General features: G+C 40.6%; 1 protein-coding gene across 1 annotated transcript in view; it reads right to left on the bottom strand.

The window, feature by feature from the left end:
• Positions 1 to 20,373, bottom strand: part of dock1 (dedicator of cytokinesis 1) — a 357,310-nt gene that overhangs the window by 217,363 nt on the left and 119,574 nt on the right. Inside the window, exons 23-25 of the mRNA XM_072667919.1 lie at positions 19,688 to 19,796; positions 13,950 to 14,020; positions 4,616 to 4,722 (exon numbers count right to left, since the gene is read on the bottom strand). Of these exons, the coding sequence (XP_072524020.1) occupies positions 4,616 to 4,722; positions 13,950 to 14,020; positions 19,688 to 19,796 (287 nt within the window). The remainder of the gene's footprint in view (positions 1 to 4,615; positions 4,723 to 13,949; positions 14,021 to 19,687; positions 19,797 to 20,373) is intronic.

Raw genomic sequence — 20,373 nt, 5'->3', positions numbered from 1 at the left:
AATACAAATCAATTAATATATATTCCTTAGATTTATTTTCTGGATTTTCTTTTTAATATTCTGTCTCTCCATGTAAGAATACATCTACCATTAAAAGTATAGAATGATCATGTCTTTATTAGTGGGCCAACGAAGAAAATCAGCAAGGGATCAAATACTTCTTGGACTCACTGTATATATATATATATATATATATATATATATATATATATATATATATATATATATATATATATATATATATATACACACACACACACACACACACACACACACACACACACACACACACACACACACACACACACAGAGTTCACACACCACACCGGCCTTGTATCTCACATTTGCCCTTTTTCACGTTTCCGGCAGCTGTTCTTTACACTGTATTAGAATTTCAGGATGAATGAACCGATAGAAATGATCCAAAATGACTTGGAATACAATCTTTTTACCCTGACCTCGAATGAAAGTTAAGAAGGTTTTCCTCCTCCTGTAAAGTTGTCAGTTTTGGAGATATAAGTTTTTTTTTGTGTTCAGAATATTTCTCTGATGTTCCCAAGTGTAAGAGATAAAGATTGTTTTTTAAACATTTAAAAAAGGAAGAACAAATGCCCTATCCCTCTCTGGAAGCCTTTGGAAGCCATTCAGTATCTGTGAGTGTGTGTGTGTGTGTGTGTGTGTGTGTGTGTGTGGTTGATGGTGTGTGTGTGTTTTCTGAAAATAAAACCAAAATCCTCCAAAGAGAAACAGACCGGAACTATCATAGAAGACCACCACTGCACCACTCCAATCCTTAAAGCAACCACACACACACACACACACACACACACACACACACACACACACACACACACACACACACACACACACACACACACACACACACACACAGTCTCTGACAACTGTTTCTATTGCTTTCTCATTCTCTCTCTCTCTCACACACACAATTTTCCAATAGCAACATAAGCTATACGTACTAATAGACATCAGACTAAACGTCCACAGTGCTGTATCTGAGCTCTGGCCTGTTCCAAATTGCACCCATGCTGACACAGATGTGCAAATGCACACGCATACGCATACAGCTTGTCCCTGTAGAGAAGTACAGCCAATAGAATAGGACTCTCTGGAGCAGATAAATAAACGTGAACCTATTGGCACCATGCTGCCTAATGCCAGGCGTGGGCTAGAGGGGTATAAAGCCCACCAGCTGCATTGAGCTGTGGAGCAGTGGAAGAGCTGTGTTCTCTAGAATGATGGATGATGCGCAATCCATTACACTTTTGGGATGAGGAGTTGGGGATGATGGTTGGGGGGGTGGGGGTGTGTGTGGGGGGGGGGTGTGGTGATCAATCATCCCACATCCTGACCTCACTAAAGCTGTGGTCGCCTCCACAATCTAGTAGACAGAATCTAGACTTACTCCAACAAAAGCAGGAGAAACTCTTTAATACCTTTGATTTCAGACGTAATGATACATAAGCAGGTGTCTCGTACTTGTGTCCTTGCAGGACATACAATAGAGTTTGCTTGCCCCTTTTCCTGAAGCCTGAAGGATGGTATCGGCCCCCAAACACGGGGGTGCTGAAAACACAACAAACGCCCAGCCTTTGGAAAGCAGTAGGTCCTAAAAGCACTTCATCTTCTGAACATCTAAGTCGTAAAAGAACTACAGAAAGTGTGTGTGTGTGTGTGAGTGTGTGTGTGTGTGTGTGTGTGTGTGTGTGTGTGTGTGTGTGTGTGTGGAGAAAAAGAGTGAACAGGAGAGAGGAGAGAATGCTGTGCTTTAATTAAGACAGGGCTGGAGACTCAGCTATAGATAATTACAGCTGAATGATGTTCATCTATTTAAACCTGCAGAGCGACCATATGTTCCTGCTGTTACGCTACATTTCACCTTGGGAAACACACACACACACACACACACACACACACACACACACACACACACACACACACACACACACACACACACTCTTGCAGACATACACACAGAGATGGCATATCAGTTTCGGGTCAATATCAGAGGTGATGCTGTTATATGGGCGCTCCTTGCTTTAGAGTACCAGTGTGTTTATTTATTTATTTATTTATTAATGCAAAATAACACATCAGTGTCGGCTGATGCTAAAAATTTAGTATCGTACCATCTGTACTCGCAAACACAGCAAAAACTCGCAGCTACAGCCTGCCTGCCCCCCGCCACTCTTCTCTTAAGCTGAGCCGACATTACAGGAGTGCTGGTGGCATCTTTACTCTGATGATTACTGCACACAGGAGAAGGGCGGCTTGTGGGACTGGGTAGAGCGTAAGCCTAAAGCAACGTTAAACCAGCTGGGTTTAAAAGCTGGGGATGTAACGGGACCCAACTGGGGGAGACGAGGGGTCTGTTCTAGTATGTGAGAGAGTGGGACCTAAGAAAAGACCCGTCCTTCCACTGGTTTAACAGTGTAACACCACCACTATATACAAACACCATATGTCCAATTGTTTGTGGACACCCCTTCTAATAACGGCCTTCAGCTACTGTAAGCTGCATTTATTGCTGACATAGATGTGCAAATGCACACACACACAGCTTGTCTAGTTCCTGTAGAGAAGAACTGCCAATAGAATAGGACTATCTGGAGCAGATAAACCAACATGAACCTATTGGCACCATAGACGTGGGCTTAAGGGGTGTAAAGCCACCCAGCATTGAGCTGTGGAGCAGTGGAAGAACTGTGCTCTCTGGAATGATGGTGGTGCTCCATCCAGTACTTTTGGGAGGAGTTGGGGGTGATTAGGTCCTGATGAACATCCTAACCTCACTAATGTGCTTCTCACTGAATCCAGTAGAAAGACTTCCCTGGACAGTAGAGACAGAGACTCCTGCAAACAGTAACTCCGTCAGCTTTACCTGAGGCAGGCGTTTAACACAAGGGCTCAAAATGAACCCCCTGCTGGTCACAAAGCTGCCTGTCTGGCTGTTCACGCTCTTACTATGTACAAAAAACTTCTATTTCTATTGATTTATTTTAGAAAATGATTTTTGAATACTTAGAAATGTAAATATTTAGTGATGTAGATGAAGAGATGTATTATGTTTATGCTGAATACTCTTATACTGCTTTATATGCATATTATTTGTAGGTTAATATTAGGTAGGTATTTAAGTATTTCATTTTATTCATGTTTCATAATGTAGCTTTAAACAGGAAGAAAAGGGCAATATTGTGGTCACCTTATTTAGTTTCTCTACTTTTCCTATTTAAGTCTACCCTGCTTATATTTTATTATTTTATTTATTCAATATTGGGTGTAACTGAGACCTTGAGATCACAATTTCGTTCCACCCCATGTACCACACGTGAGGCGAATGACAATAAATTCTCCTGTATCCTGGAAAACCAAATAGCTGCACTACTATACAATGTTGATATTTGATTCTTGAATGTTAATGGTGAATTTTGCAAAAATTTTTAAAATTAATAAATACATTCCTTGCCATCCAGAATCACTTTCAAGACACAAACTAACTACTCTGAGATGGCAATATGATTAACAAGAGCCCAATAGGTTTAGCTTAAACAGGATTCATTTAGATGGAATGGTGGGGTAATGTAAATTTTATCTAAATTTTCTTTGATTTTAGTACTTTTGCACACCTGTACAGATATTCTTTTCTGTAAATATATTTTCAGCTCTTTATTACCTTTAGTACTTTTTACTTTTTTAATTTATCCCCTACCCTATTTATTGTTTAGTGTAATTTTCCTTTAGTTTAATACTGTGAATAATCTGTGTTCTGTGTTTTTTGTTACTTGTCATACGTGTTGCTCTCACCAAGAAAAATTCCTTGTATGTGTAACATACTTGGTGAAATAAAGAGATTCTGATTCTGTACTGTCCAAATATGCCATGTCATTTTTCCTAACTGAGCGCTCCTCCGTCAGTAAAACTTCCACAAAAAACAACCTCAGGTTACTTTAATCCAGTGCAAATCGACATGAGTGTAAATACCCTGTCATATCCTGTGGCTCTTCTCCAATATGGAGACACTCAATAATTCAGTTTTGTTGTAAATGGCACAGATACCTCAGGTGTTGTACGGCATACGACGCTCAACTCCAGAAGACGAGCCAAGGGCTTCTCAGAGCCGTGGTGGCTGGCCTACATGTAGCTGCTAATTTTCACTCTAAAATTTTATTATTACTGTAAGCAGATTATATGAATGGTTATCAGCACGTTGTTTTGGAGGTGATGGCAGTGCGTAAAATCAAGCACCCTTTTCCATCACAGTCATTTATGCAGGGATATCTTAACCTGTAGTAAAATTATAGTACCCCACCTCCCCATACAGCTAATGCCGTCCAAACAAGGCTTAAGAAACCTTGGTTTCATTTTACCTAATGGTAAAGGAACCGTACTTAGAAAACGACCAAAGTTGAGTGCAAGAGAGTGTGTCAAGACAATAACGTGTGTGTGTGTGTGTGTGTGTGTGTGCGCACACAAGTGTAAAGTCTAAGTAATCAAGATTTTCTATTGCACTTTCACACCCTTTGGCGCTACAGTCAGTATGGTGAAAGCTGGCCAGTAACCTTTAGAGAGTCAGCGAATGAGTGCGCACACATACCGTGCTGTGTGAAGAGGTCACTGTGGACGATGTCGATCATGCAGTAGAGCTTCTGCTTGACCAGGCGGCCCGGTGGCACCTTCAGAATGAACTCCGTGAACAGCTTACTGCAGAGAGAGAGAGGGGGAGAGGGAGAGAGAGGTTTAAATTACTACTGTAAGTGAAATTCACCTCACTGACAGTAAAAGCCAATATCCAGCGAGTCCGTACACAAATATTTAAACACTAGTGTGTTTCTGGATTCACTGTTTGATATCACTTGGTGCTCTAACTCAGTAAATGCCCTGGAACAGACTCTCCCCAACACAGTGAAAAGCCAAATAACACACACACACACACACAAACACACACTCATGCACAGATGTTTGCGCTCTCACACTAGGCTTGAGTCTATTGACAACTGTATTTGTAAACAGGCAATAGCTTGCACCCACTGCAAGTATCAATAAAGTTGGATGATTTAAATGTCTGTAAATTTTCCATTTGCACATTTATTTTAAACTGTATGGACAAAAGTATTGAGACACCTGCTCAAATCATCGTTTCTTTTGAAATGAAGAGCATTAAAAAAGAATTTATCCTGCTTTTGTTGGCGTAACTGTCTCTACTGTCCAGGAAAGGCTTTCTAGTTCTAGACTTTGAAGGGGCACTGCTGTGAGGAGTCCAGGAATTAATCTCAAACGTACTGGATGAACAATCATGCCAGAGTTCTAGCTCACGCCTGGCATTAGGCAGCATGGTGCCAATAGGTTCTTGCGTATCTGCTCCAGTGTCACCTATTCTCTGGAGCAGACCGTGGAAATAAGTTATATGGTGCTCTGATCTCTTTGTCTAGTGTAGAAAAGCTAGTCGACTCCACTCTAAATAATGTTAAATAGCCTTTTGGGATGTTGGGTTAGCACAGCTAGTCTCCTTCAATGTCAATGTCTATAGCAGTAGTCAACTTCAGGCGGCCTTCACTTGGATTGGAAATTCAACACAAAGGCAGGTCAAGGCTGAAAGCCGGGACTGTAGTTCCCAGCGTTTGTCTATTTTCATGGGAAATTAGCTAAACCCCATGCTTTAAATGAAAAAAATAAGGTGTATAGACATGCAGAAGATAGGAAAAGGCTATAAATCCAGGCAGGCAATGCCCACAGAAGCCCGTCTCTCACAAAGCAAGGGAAATGGTTTTACTTTAAGACTGGAAAACAGCAGTTTCCGACACTGCAGAGATGTACAAACTGTACGAAAACAAGCACAAGCACGAACAACAGATGCAGCAGTAGGGCTGGCTGGATCGTGCTGGTCTGAGAAAGCCCTGTTGTTATTGTGGCAGCTACCTCGGTGCCGTATCTGGCAAGGGTGAACAAGAGAGCGATAGCTCCATATCGTGCACTGTTAGGCATGGCAGAGCCCCAAGAGCACAATCTGGCAGCTGGGACAGGATCACCCAGCAGGATGCATGGGTGTAAAACTACTTAACCCCACAGCATGCTCCAGCAGTGAGAGAGGGGGGTGAAAAAGCATAACAGTACAACCGATAAAAAAGGGCAGGGAATAAAGGAGGGCTGGTGGCGTTCTGAGCAAGTGTAAGAGTGGTTTCAGCAGAAAGAGCTTACTACTACTAAATCATTCATGCAAAAAGTAAAAAAGCTCATGGAAAAGCAGCTCGTCTACGCAAACGCTGTGAAAGGTGCCCGTCTGTAACTGGTCACAGAAGCCAGGGACGGCTTGAAGAGTTCACCTTGGAGAGTACATAAGAAGATCCAGCGCTTGCTGTGTTTCCCAAAGCCAGGCCAGGCCTGGCCTTCAAACGGCCTGGCCCAGCCCAGCCCAGCGGCCCGAGAGAGAGCAACATCAACGCAGCCAATGCCAGAAACAGTGCAACCAAACAAAGCTAAGCACACACATGAGCCCTGAGAGGCCAGCTTACAGGCTGTGTGCGCGCATTTGGGTTAAATACTGAATCAACATCCCTGAAGATCAGTCTGGCGATACAAGGTTTGTACAAGTCCGCAACAACATAGATGATTACTAATCATTTTGACATTCACTTTACGGACAAAAGTATTGGGACACCAGCTCATTTACGGTTTCTTCTGAAATCAAGGGTAATTAAGGTTTATTCTGCTTTTGGTGGAGTAACTGTCCCAACTGTCCAGGGAAGGCGGTCATCTAGATTTCAGAGCATTGCTGAGAGAACGAGAATGATGTCAGGATGTTGAAGGATTGATCACCACCTTAGCTCATCCCAAAAAATACTGGATGGAGCACCATCATCATTTCAGGGAACACCGTTCCATGGCTCCACAGCTCAGTTCTGGAGGCTTTATACCTGTGCATCAGAAATGGGTGCAACCTAGCTGAATAACGCATTCATTAGAAGGGTGTCCACAAACATTTGGACATAGTGTATTTCCACTGTCCTTGGCAAAATAATAGTAAACCACTAGAACACAAGAATCCTGTTGAGCTTAGAGACTTTTGTGTAAGTACAAGTCTGCCTCTCCACTGCCTTTCCCTCCCTTTCATCCTCATGAGCATTTCCTGGCCCAAATCATGAGGATATCCTGTTTATCTGGATTGTACTCAAAGGAAGACCCCTTACCTCACCCTAAACCGGAAAGCTGCCCTGCAAAACATACACATGATGATCTGGTAACAATAGTGCAGGTCAAGGTCTGAAAAATATTAGACGGTAAGTGAACAATCGGTTCGGAAGCTGATGTCTTAGATCCAGTAGAAATTTGCAGGGGCAGCGGAAGACCAGAGTGATGTGGACAAGAGCCAAACCATTACAGCCAGAAGACAGGGTCACCTCCAAAACGACAAGGCGTGTAGGTTGCTGTTTTGTTGTGAATATAGAAAGGCTATGAAAGCATCAGAGTTGGAGCTTTCAATTCATTTACATTTACATTGATGGCATTTAGCTGACGCTCTTATCCAGAGCGACTTACAAGGTTACTGGTATTACAGAGGTGGGCCAATGTAGTGTTAGGAGTCTTGCCCAAAGACTCTTATTGGTGTAGCGCAGCATAGTCACCCAGACCGGGAATCGAACCTGGTAGGTAGTGGTGTTATCTGTTGCGCCACACCAACCACATCTACATCCGAGCATCCGAACCGAGCATCTACAAAGGGTAGGCAAGCATCAGAGCAGGACCTTGGAGCGATGCAGAAAGGTCGCTTGGTCGACTACCCCCCTTTACCAGGATGGGAAGAAGACCACCCTGTGGATACTAGACAACATCCTGCAGAAAAACTCTGGGTCCAGGAATTCATTTGGACGTCAGTTTAACACCTGTCACTCACTACAGTTGCAGACGAGCTACACCCCCTTGCGCCAGTGGTATTCCCTGAAATCATTACAGCCAGATGACTGGGTCAGCTCCAAAACGGAAAAGCATGTGGGTTGCTATGTGTTCGCTGTGTCAATCAGAAGAGGATTGGTTCCCCTTTTGAGTCTTGGTTCCTCTCAAGGTTTCTTCCTCTTGATCTGTGGGAGTGTTCGGCCTACCCCAAAGGAGGCCACCCAGTGTCTCTGTAAAGCTGCTTTGCGATCTGTTGTAAAAATAGCAATAGTTATTAATCTGAATGGAGCTGATCTGATCCTGGTCAGCATCGGTGAGCCCAGATTGAGAGCAGCTTGAGAAGGGACAAAGCATGAACCAGCAACAAGAACTGGAGAGTTGGACCTTCCATTAACGCACGAGAGAAAGGTTATCCCCTCTGAACCAACAGAAGGGCTACTGTGTCAATTTTAACCATGTTTAAACAGTGCCTCGTCCCCTGCAGCCTATGGGACTGCGAAACCACACATTGGTCAGAGTGGTGATGAAATCCCAGTCTACCACTAAAACCACCAACAACAGGTAGACAAGCATCAGAACTAGACCTTGGAGCGATGGACCAAGAAGGTTGCCAGGTCTGAGCATCCCTGTTTACCTGGTAACGGGAACAACCAGGATGGGAAGGAGACAAGCCAGTGGAGACACTGTGATGCTCTGGGCATGTTCTTCTGGGAAACTCTAGATTCAGCCATTCAAGTGGACGATAATCTGGCGACAACGATGTCCCACCAACATAAACATCTCTGAGTACCAGGTATAACCCCTTCCCCAGTTTCAGGAATATTGAGAGAATATTGACAGGCCTCAGCCTCCAAATCCCCCAGATCTTAATCCGATCCATCATTTGCTGGATGTGTTGGATGTGAACCACGATAAGCAACTTACCTAAAGAACTTCAGAGTGGATGAAGGCTCTTCAGTGTTCTTGTAGCCTATATGATGGTACGTCAGAGCTGTTTACATTAATATGCCCAAGAACACCAAATTTATTCTCAACCCAGCTACACAGGTGTCATGTCTTCAGGGTCTCTCAGTAAAACAACCTTTATTGAAGGGTTCAAAGTTTCTATTAAAGAAAACTGACTGCTGGGCAAAATTAGTCCTTTATACATGTGTGGAATTTTGAAACACAATTAAAACTCAACAGCATCAGAAATAACCAGAAGCAAAGGGCAAAAGTGCCTCGATGTTAAACGTTTTCTCTTGAACATGAACAAAGGGGTAAGAAGAATCATTATGACCGTATTTCATATTTAAAAATTAAACACTCTCATTAAGTAAAAATAAGCTATTTAATTTTTAGCCTCAGCATTTAAATCAGGGAGTGCAGGAAGATAAACCCTCCATGAGAAAAATATGCACTTTCTACTCTGACCCAACAATTTACACTGACATCGTCGCAGTCACAATCTCTATTTTTGCCAATTTTTCACTATTTAGACATGATGCGAACCTGGCAGTCGTTCTTTACATTGTATCAGTGTAAAAAAGGCACACTATACATTTAAAAGTATAATCACTGAATGCTTTAATGTGCTCCTGTAAAACTAAATATAAAATAAGAGTTAATACATTTTTTCTTCTCTAATGCTCTAGTGCTCAATTCAGTAAATAAATGGTAAATAAAAACCATTTTCTAATCTATTTACTGTAGAAAGAAACAAACCTTGCATAAATCTTGTATGTAATTTGTGAAACTGGCAGTTCATTAAGTTTTTCCCTAATTTTATGATAAATTGACCAAGAGAAATGCTGCAAAATTACTTGAAATGACCCAGACTTCCAATGGAAGTTAAGGTGCTTTCCTTTTCCTATAAAGGAACATTAACCTGTGAGGTGGATTAAGCTGCTAGGAGTCCATCTCACCAAGTTTCCATGGCAACATGACATTTAACCCAACAGTGTTTATGTGGGACACATTAAAAAGATAAAAGACAACAGCTACATGTGAGGGTGAATGAGTGTCTGAAAAGACACGGTTACACTCTTAAAAACGAAGGTGTTACAAAGGATTGTTTGAGTAATGCCATAGAAGAACCACCAGCGGTTCAATTAGGAATCGTTTTTGAGATCAATAAGTGTGAATCTTTCTTGCCGCCAAATGTGTGACAACATGCCACCTCCTGAAGGACAGTAAGTAAAAATCCTCCCATGTACTCTACCCACACCACAGACATATTGTAAATAAAGCAAATACCTCTGATTATTTCTCAAGTGTTTATATTATTAGCAGTAGTGTTAATAGCAGCAGTAGTGATAGCAGTAGTAGTAATAGTAGTAGCAGTAGGATCAGTAGTAGCAGTAGGAATAAAAAGGAAATAAAAAGAAAGAATGGTGGAACGCAGCAGCAATAGTAGTAGCAGTAGTAATAGTAGTAGCAGTAGCAGTAGAAGTAATAGTAGTAGTAGGAGTAGCAGGAGCAGTAGTAGTAATAGTAATCGGAGTAGTAGTAGTAGTTGTAGTGTTAGTAGTAGTAGAAGTAGTAGTGGTAGCAGTAGAAGCAGTAGTAGTAGTAGTAGCAGTAGTAGTAAAAGTAATAGTAGAAGCAGTAATAGCAGTAGCAGTAGCAGTAGTAGCAGTAGTGTTAGTAGTAGTAGAAGTAGTAGTGGTAGCAGCAGTAATAGTAGAAGCAGTAGCAGTAATAGTGATAGTAATGGCAGTAGCAGTAGTGGTAGTAGTAGTAGTAGTAGTAGTAGTAGTAGAAGTAATAGTGGTAGCAGTAGTAACAGTAGAAGCAGTAGCAGTAATGGTGATAGTAGTAGTAGTAGCAGTAGCAGCTGATTATTGATTGATCACTGATTTCATTTGACGAAATATGTTTAGATTTAATGTTTGTGTGATTTGGCAACATTGTTGTTGAAGAGAGAAAGAGAGCAAGAAAGAAATACAGGAAAGGAAGAAAAGTGAAAAGCAACAAGGAAAAAGCAAGAAAACATAAGAAAAGAAGAAAGAAAGACAAAATAGAAAGAAACAGAGAAAAAAATGAAGAGCGCGAGAGAGCGAGATCAAAACAATAGGAAATCAAGCAGCCGAGCATGCCGAGAGCTAAAGTTAATGCTATAATGGTAGGGAGAGCAGCTAAGATAGCAGATTTTATTTTAAGGGGCCGTTTATGAGCCCAAAGCAAATGAGCATTTCCACTGCTTTCTTTTCCCCCCACAAAATCAGAAGAGCGAGGAGAGCCTAATTTGTCAAATTCGCAGAATGTAATTCCTATCTTCAGCCTTGATTTAATTTGCAGCCCCTTGAGGCTGCTCATGCTGGCTGAGAGACAGGTGGAAGTGCTGAGAAAGGAGCCATCACACTTTTTACTTACCTCGTTCCCCTCTAAGATCAGGGTACCATTAAAAATGAAGGAAATCTTAGCCAGCAGAAATACCTCAAGCACACAGAATACACTGCTGATCACTGGGACAGTTCGTGTTATCTGTCCTAGCAGATTTAAGAGCACGCTCTCAAAATGCAGATGTTTTAGATCAGAATTTAACTGCAGGGCTGTTTTAGGGCGACATTTCAGCTTCATGCTGCGCGATAACACACAGCAAACTTAGCAGCATTTATATCTGTAAAATCAGTATCAGGAAACAGATCCATAAACACATGAATCAGAGTCATGTATTGTCAAAAACACAGCTATTAGAGTAATTAGAGTATTACTACAGGATTCCTGATCTGGTCTTGTCTGCACAGTTCCCCATATCGTTCTACAGAGAACGCAGAGCCTGGTTACTTATTTACGGTCAAATTTTAGAACCAAGGGATCTCCCTATGTGCAGACAGTCACAGATAACCACAGACAGCCAGAACTCACTTGCTAAAGGGTTAAACGACGGTAATGGACCTAAAACACACAGATCTCTCTATTCTAATGTAAATTAGCCTCCTTACAAATTCTTGTCTTTTATGGCACCAGGAATTCCACCCTCCCTACGATGTCCCTGCTTGTCTGTAGTGCCTAATTGTGTCCTCGTCTTTTGTTAAAATTCATAAAAATAAAAGTAGATGTTTCAGATTTTTTTTTAAGTATTAATTAATAGAGATGAGTTGTCATTTTTTTCTGTTCTGCACTTGTGCATCTAAGAGGTGCCCAATCTTATCCGTAAAGGGCCGGTGCAGGACCTGATTCCCTTTGTTTAATCACCTGGTCAGTCTTCAAACAACTAATCCCATGTGATTCTGCTTGGCTGAAATGAAAACCTGCCGCCACACAGGCCCTTTGCGGATAAGATTGGACACCCCTGTTTTATGGCTTTGCTCTCAAAGAAGCCTCTATTATTTATTTATTCATTAAGAGTTTTTAAGATTTGACACAGAAGAATCAGTTTTGGTTCCATCAAGAGCCTAGTGTGAGTGAGAAGACCACTTTAAAGATCTGAAAGGACCTTCACCAGATATACAGGGTTTTTCCCAATGTAAAGGTTCTTCACCCTCACACATCTCTGATACAAACATGCATTATTTTTAAGAGTGTATGTATAACAGGTATTGTAATAGACACGTCTGAGTGTGAAGAAGCTAAAGCTCACCTCAACAGTGAACCACCAGCACGTTATCACTTAAGACAGAATACAGCTTTGCTACAATATAAAAATATATTTATGATTAACCTTATTTAGAATTCTTTATAAAAAATGTAATCCTTGTGCATTTTGGTAAGCTTTTGTCTGGTTTTTACTAAAAATAAAACCTTCTCTACTCAAAGAATCTCAGTCGACTAATAGGTCTCTGACTGATGACTCGATTCATTGACTTTCAGTGGGCAGCCCAATCACAAACACGATTCTTTAGGGACGGAAAGTGGTTCATTTCTGGCATTGATCAAGCTTCTTTATTTTTAAGAGCTCATTCATTTCCACCAAGATTTTGAAGATGTTTCTCTAGGTTTCTATTAATACATTAGCGATCTTAAGGCACCACAACACAATTCAAAGATTTTCTGCATCTGTAGAGTCCACAAGTCTACGTCTTTGCATCATATCGTAAGATCTCACGTTACTCACATCTGGAATTATGAGGCTATAAAGTTCTGCCTTTTACTGTGTCTAACTGGAGGATCTGCGAGTTCGTCCTCTGCCTAGTATCTGTATCTGCTGGATTTGTGTGTCCGTCTATGGTTTTGTGTGAAACTGATCAATGGACACTTAGAAACTTGTCATTAAAAAATATATATACTATTTTATTCATACATTCCAGTGCTTTTGTCAAGCCAAGACTCTGGAAAACCCATTTCAAGCACTAAAACAATTCGTCCACATTATTTTAGGGTAAGTTTTCACAAGAAACATGGAGAAATATGAAGAAATATGAAGAAATATGAAAAAATTCTAAAATAATTAGGGTCAGATCATCTTTTACATGATGCTCTAGGTCATATGGGCTCTCATTACAGAGAGAGCTGAGACTGATCTGAACATTTTAATATAAAACATGTGGGTATTATCTTATTTGCAAGTGCCTTTAAAACCGAATGCTGGACATCACCTCTTCCAGACAGTCCGCTCTGGTAGAAGACTCAGAACCATCAAAACCAGCACAACACACCCAGCTTTTTTCCCTCAGAGCTGTACGACTCCTCAACCACAGCGGACACCTCATAACCTCTTACCCTAATCTATAAACCTAATCTATAACTGAACTGAGCTGAAACTGGATTGAACTGTATCACAGTACTGATACATAACATGCAGAACATTTGCACTATTATTATTTGCACAGCTGTACAGTATCATTTTCTGTAAATGCTTATATAATTATATATGTAATATGCAATATAATAGTTTTTTCCAGCTCTTTATTACTTTAGTACTTTTTTAACTTATTTTTATTCTATTTATTGTTTAGTGTATTTTTATATTTCTCTCAGAGTAATATACTTGTGTTGCTCTCACAAAGTAAAGTTCCTCATATGCGTAACATACTTGGCGAAATAGATAGATTCTGATACTGATTCCATATGCAAATATTTAAGGAAATCTCTATGTGGTGCTTGAAGAAGTATCTTACCTGAGCTCTTTAGGGTCAAAGACCATTTTGACATCATTGACGATGGTGGGGACGTATTTCAACGCTGCACCCTGGAAACAAAGGAAAACACTGTCAGCACACCAAGTTGTTGATTCAGATCCTAAATACACTAAATACACTAGTAAATGTCCTTCAAATGGTTCTTTGAGAGATACCATGGGAGAACCACTTTTGATTCCACAATGGACCATGTTTAAAGCAGAGAGCTGTGAGTGTGAAGACCCTTTAAGCTGGTAACCTTTACATCAACTGAAGATATTCCTTGAACCAAAAGTGTATACTTTATGGCATCCCTCAAAGAACCATTTAAAGCCCCCCTTTATTTTATAATTTTTTTTTTAAATATTCAGACAAATAATTCTGAGAAATAAAGCATGTTAACATCTGCAAAACAATATCAGTCATTAATAACATGGTTAAAATAAAAAAAGCATCTCTGAGTGGAATTAGATACTTTTTAATGCGAAATAAATAAATAAAAAAAAAATACAGACTGACAGGGTCCCTGAATGTTATTTTCACAAATCCGTCCACGCTCTGTAAACCCAGTGCTGATGAGCTGCCTAACTCGCCGCTTCCTGGTGCCTAAACCAGTCAGTCAATAATTCGCAGAGCTTCCGTGCTGAGCAGATAGATACACAAGCTGCAAATAAGCCTCCACACACTGCCAATCAATAGCAGTGGAGCAGCTGATGAAGGCACACAGGTTCTAGTCTTTTCATCTCTCGCCACACTGCTGATACATCGAGCACAGAGTGCCCCAACTCTTCCTTTTCACCCACCTTTCCCTTCATACAGATTCCCATTTCTGCACGAATCTGGATTTCAGACTATTTTAGAAAAGCTGAAAAAATCAGGACACCCTCAATTAAGTGCAAGTACTATACAGCACCCATGAACCCCACATACTTACCACCCTATTACCTATATCCTCTCCACTACATTATCTGCACCCCATTAAATACGTCCTCTCCACTACATGCCCCATCACACATTCTGCTGTGCATTATCTACACCCTATTAACTACAGCTCTGCTCTACGGTACACACATCTTCTATTATTAACCTTCTACCCTACATATTCTCACACCTGTTGACTGCTCCCACTTCAGGGGCTGGATTCACAAGTTCTCCTGAGAATCTGAAGATAAACACTAAGACGTTGATCAGAGTGGGCCTTAATCAGCAATGAGTCGCTTTTGGACTGATGCCATTATATATTTTCTCTAGTCTCTAAACATTGCCATGTTCCACTGTTGAATACTTTCGGGTACTGTCTGCTTCCTTGCTATTCTGCAACTACAAACGATTTTATTTGGATTCGGAATTACTTATTATACCTTATATATTCTTTTCCATTTGTGATATTTATCTGCAGATTTTTTTTATATATAAAATTAATAAAAGGTTATAAAATAAATAAAGAATGGTCTTTAATCGCCATCATTTTCTGTAACCTATTTACGCAATATTCAATATTTCTTATTTGAAATGTGTTTAATGTACAAGAACAGTGGGATCCATCACTAGAAGAGCAGAGCTGTGAACAAATCTGCACTTTTAATAAAAACACATCATAAATCACATCATAAGACTTTTTGTTTCTCAAGAACTATTTTAACAATATCGTTAGAAAGATATTGGAGAAGGAGGTCTAGTGTTTTAAAATGCAAGGTGGAAAAAAAGTAAAATGTCAAATATTCTCTTAAAGTCTCAATCATTTTCTTATGATTTTAATGACACTTTATTTTCTTATGTTTGCTATTTGTAACGCTGCCTTTTACACTGCATTATCATCCATCATGTATTATACACAGTGTGACATTACTTTTCCCTTATTCAGTTACATCTGTGAAAATGTAAAACTTGCTAGAAGTGACTGTGGAGGAAATAGCAAACAGGAAAAAGATCCTGACGGGAAACTATAGGAACACTGTTGTGCGTGATGTTGAAAAGCTGTTATTTTGCTTAGGTAGAAACTAACAGCACTTTTTATCCTGTTAAATTCAAATGAATTTTATTAAATCAACAATTTTTAAAATGAAAAAAAGCTGAACATCTGAACTTCTACAGTCCAACATCAATAAGATAAGATAAGAGGATTACGAAGATATTAAGACTGTTCGTAAATTTTATTCCTAAGAAACAAAGTCAAAAAAATATTTTGGAATAATAGTTTCATATTTGTATCATAAAAAAAACTAAAAAAAAAAAAAATAAATAAATAAATAAATAAATAACTAAATAAAAATACACACAGTAACCCAAACCAGAACATGGGCACTCTTAGCCGGTTTCACAGCCAATAACCTCCTACCTCCTATTCTCTCAAAGAATGTGTAAAACAGTCGGATTTAAGCTGGTTAATCTACATTAATTAAACACATTTGTTGTTAATAGTGGCCCAAAAACGCTTAGTCTTAAACTGGACACTTAAGAACATGTGCTGTTTTACCACCTCTGTTCTAAAGTCTATCAACCCATAAAGTCTAGTTATTCAAGTTCATGGAAACACATCATGCAATTACACACAATTATTTATGATGACGTGTCAATTCTTTATTCTAGAAATAGCTATATTCCTCATAATAATTCTCGCTTAGGCTCCATTTTTTTAAAGAACAATGCACTCTACAATTCTTCACATTTGTAACAAAGAAACCTTTTCATTACAAAATTCAGCCAAAACTGATTTACAAACTGATTTGCAAACATATCAAATCAATGCTTTTCAGATAAAACACATTTTTAAAATGAATAACGACAACAACAACGAAAATGTCAGGCAAAGTCCAGAATCAGCACTCTCAACCAAGTGCAGTAATTAAACTAAATGATCTATCTGTTCAACTGCTCAATATCACAGCCCAGAAAATACAGATTTCTAATGCACTCATACTCCTACAGCAACTGCTAGCATTTACAAACAGCTGTAAGGCTCAGTCATGTTCCTCAACTAAGGAAATTAAAATCGGACAGCCAGTGGTCTGAGGATGGCATCAGGGGAAACAGCACCATTTGAATGAATGGCATTTCAATGAGCGTGAAGCCCATCACAGTTGCCCATCGAGACTACAATAAAAGCCCTGATGCAGGAGGCTGACTGATTACACAGCTCTGCAAAAAAGAAACCCAGAATCTAAAGAGAGAGTAGAGGCCATAACCACCGACCAGACAGACATGAAGGAAATCACAAATGAGCCCATATTGGAGCTACAGCAGTCAAGGAGAACTACTTACAGTCTCACTCACTCACTCACTCGCACTAATATATAATATATATATACACATACATATATACACACACACACACACAGAGTTTCCTTCAGTGGTCAGTGGTTCACTAAAAGTGGATCGGCAACAGGGTCATGGGCACCCAAGGCTCACTGATGCCCATGGAGATCCGACCTCACAACTTACAAGACTTACAGGACCTGCAGCCAACATGTTGGTGCCAGATACCACAGCACAGCTTCAACGGCTTTTAAAGGCCTCAACAGGTCACAAAGCAGACTCCGAATTACGCAGGTGGTGCTAATATTGGTAATGTAGTGGCTGATCTGTGAATATTTATTTATGTGTGTTTATATATAAATATATATATAATATTATTAAAGGGACAGACTACTAATTAGTATATAAATTGGCCTCTGTTCACAAAGCACAAAGCAACCACAACACGGCACTGTGCACACCGACAAACCTCATTACCACTCCAGCTTCCAATTGGGCAGACTCATGACCTGCTGGTTCACTGTGTCGCTCACCGTTATTCCTCTCAGCTGCTGTAATGAAGACGAAGCGGAGGCGGCACTGCTCAACAGAAGGGATTTAGGTAAGCACTTACTGTTTAAAGAGTGATGGGTGAACTGTTTGGCGGACACTTTCTCATATGGGTTCTCTGGTTTATTTAGACGTTCATCAAATATTTCTCCACAATAATGCAATCTCTCTTTTTTTATTATTTTAGAACTGTGGTGAGTTTGTGACTAGTTGTGAAGAGGTAAGAATAACTCCCTGGCTTCGACACTCATCACCAGGGCTCAGTCAGCAAATTTGCTTAGAGATCATTAACACGGGCCCTTTGAGTGGGAGGCTACGCCGAGCGGCTACGGCAGCGGGATGAGGCATTTCTGGAGCTTTTCCGTTTGATGAGGTCTCTCTCAAGATTCTCTGATAGGGACTTGATTTGTTTGGAGTGTCAGCTTTGAAATAAGGCACTGGCAGTTCAAGCATTTACCTTTGAAAACTAAAGGAGCAAACCAGATCAGAGGCCTAAAGTCGGAGCCAGTCTTGGCTCTGGTTGGCATGTTTGAAGAATGATAAGGTGCCGTTCAGCTTTAGTGCTTTGGAATCAAGATTTCGGGCGAGTTTACTGCCCACGCATGCCGCAGTGTTCAGTGGCGAAGTTTGACTAGTTAGGAAAAGCGCAGGCACGATTAGAGCGATTCCCGAAGGAAAGCTCCTTAGGCTGCTTCCTACAAGAAGAGGAAGAAGGGAGGAACATACCAATGAAAAGTACATGAGCGTGAGAAAAGGCTGGTGCTGTGACTTTAATGGTATTTTTATAATTACAATCAGGTCATAGGGACGTGAGAAGGTGGGCAACACCCCTCAAAATATTACACAAGCTGCTCCATGACTGACTACTTAAGGCTGTTTACACTTTGCAGTAACCGCATTTTAGGGACAGTGGTGGCTCAGCCGTTAGAGCACCGGGCAGTTGATGACAGGGTTGTCAGTCAGACCCCTGAGCAAGGCCCTGTGATGGCTGCCCACCGTTCTGGGCGTGTGTGCTCATAGTCACTGTGTGCGTTTGCTCACTACTGTATGTGTGTGTTCACTGCTAAAGGTTACTGGTTAAGGCAGAGGCCACATTCCAACTGCATCCAACAAAACTGGTGAATATTGTCGACTGGTTTTAACTTAATTGGATCACATCCAAAAAGGAGTGAAAATGCACCCAGGACACAATTATCACTTAAACCACATTTGCGGGTGGTCAGAGATGCATTTCCACCACATTTAACACAGTGGAAGCCTTTTTAACGTGTCCGGAAACAGATACGCAAGCAAAAAGCTGACCGTAGAAATCTATTGTTCCAGCGCTCTCTGTTCCTCAAAATCGCTCACAACGCCCCAGAGCCGGACCACCTTGACTTTTACAGGAAGTAAACTGGAAATTGACTATGTTTCCTTTATGTTCACATACTTCTTGCGTTACTTGCATTACTGAAGATTAGAGTCGCATGGACTCAAGTGTGCGAATCAAGGTTAGTAAAATGGGGTTAGAAGTCAAGGACATGAGCATCAACAACAAAAAAAGAGTGGTGGACACAATCAAAGCAAAGCCGAGAGTGAGAAAACGAGAGAAAAGACTACTAGAATACCTTGAGAAGAAGCTAAAGAGGACAAGGGGTGTCAAGAGGACAGATGAAGGAGAAGAAAAAGAACACATGATTAGATCAGAGAGGAAAAGTTGGCATCACACAAACAGACTGCTCCGCACCAAGGAAAAACACAAAACATGAAGACTATATCGTCGCAGTCCAATGAAAAACATGCATCTCCAAAATAGTGACTTTACAGGAGAAGGAAGCCAATTTGAGGCATTTCTATTGGTCTATTAATTCAGGATAATCCACACAGTGTACAGATCTTTCAGCTAGCAACACCCTGTGCTGGAAAAAAATTATGATCCGATTTTACTATAGTACCTTGACCATGCTGGTGCTCTCTGCGTCACTGTTCATCATGGTGCTAAAGGAGGTGAAGAGATTCCTCAATGATTCCATGAAATCTGCTTCCCCCTTGTTCTCATACAGCCTGTAGAAGACAAACACACACAGACAAACATAGCTCAGTGGCCTGGCCAGGGTGATAAACAAAACCTCTGGGAGAAAGACCAGTTGGCCGCATCCCTGTCCTCGGATGACAGTCTGGTCAGTGCATGTTCTGTATTCTAATGCACCATATTAAAATAACCCAACCCTGCCGAGCCAAGCTGCGTTCAGAACAAAGCCCCAGAACTGAGACTCCAACATTTCTCAAGAAACACATTTACATGCATTTTTAACGAAGGCGACGCAAGTAGCCCAAATCTGAGGTTTCTCTTCTAATGTGACACAGATTTGTTACTTGCATGGCAGTGTAAACAGCAAACAGAACGGGCTATGCACCACTTTCATATGTAGTACTGAATTCAGATACACATCCTCAAGTCTGAACAGCCGAATCAGAATTCAACCAACTTAATTTGGTCATTAAAGCAGCATTAGGCAAGAATTTGTATTTTTAGTTCATGGGTTCCCCCTACAGTTGGGGAGTGTAATTCACTTTTACGCCCCTGCTGTAAATACAAATCATGCTTTGATATGTATACATGCACTTTCGGATAAGCTGA

Source organism: Salminus brasiliensis, chromosome 22, assembly GCF_030463535.1.
Source record: "Salminus brasiliensis chromosome 22, fSalBra1.hap2, whole genome shotgun sequence".
Classification (NCBI taxonomy): Eukaryota; Metazoa; Chordata; class Actinopteri; order Characiformes; family Bryconidae; genus Salminus; species Salminus brasiliensis.
This window is presented reverse-complemented; position numbering and strand designations above follow the sequence as displayed.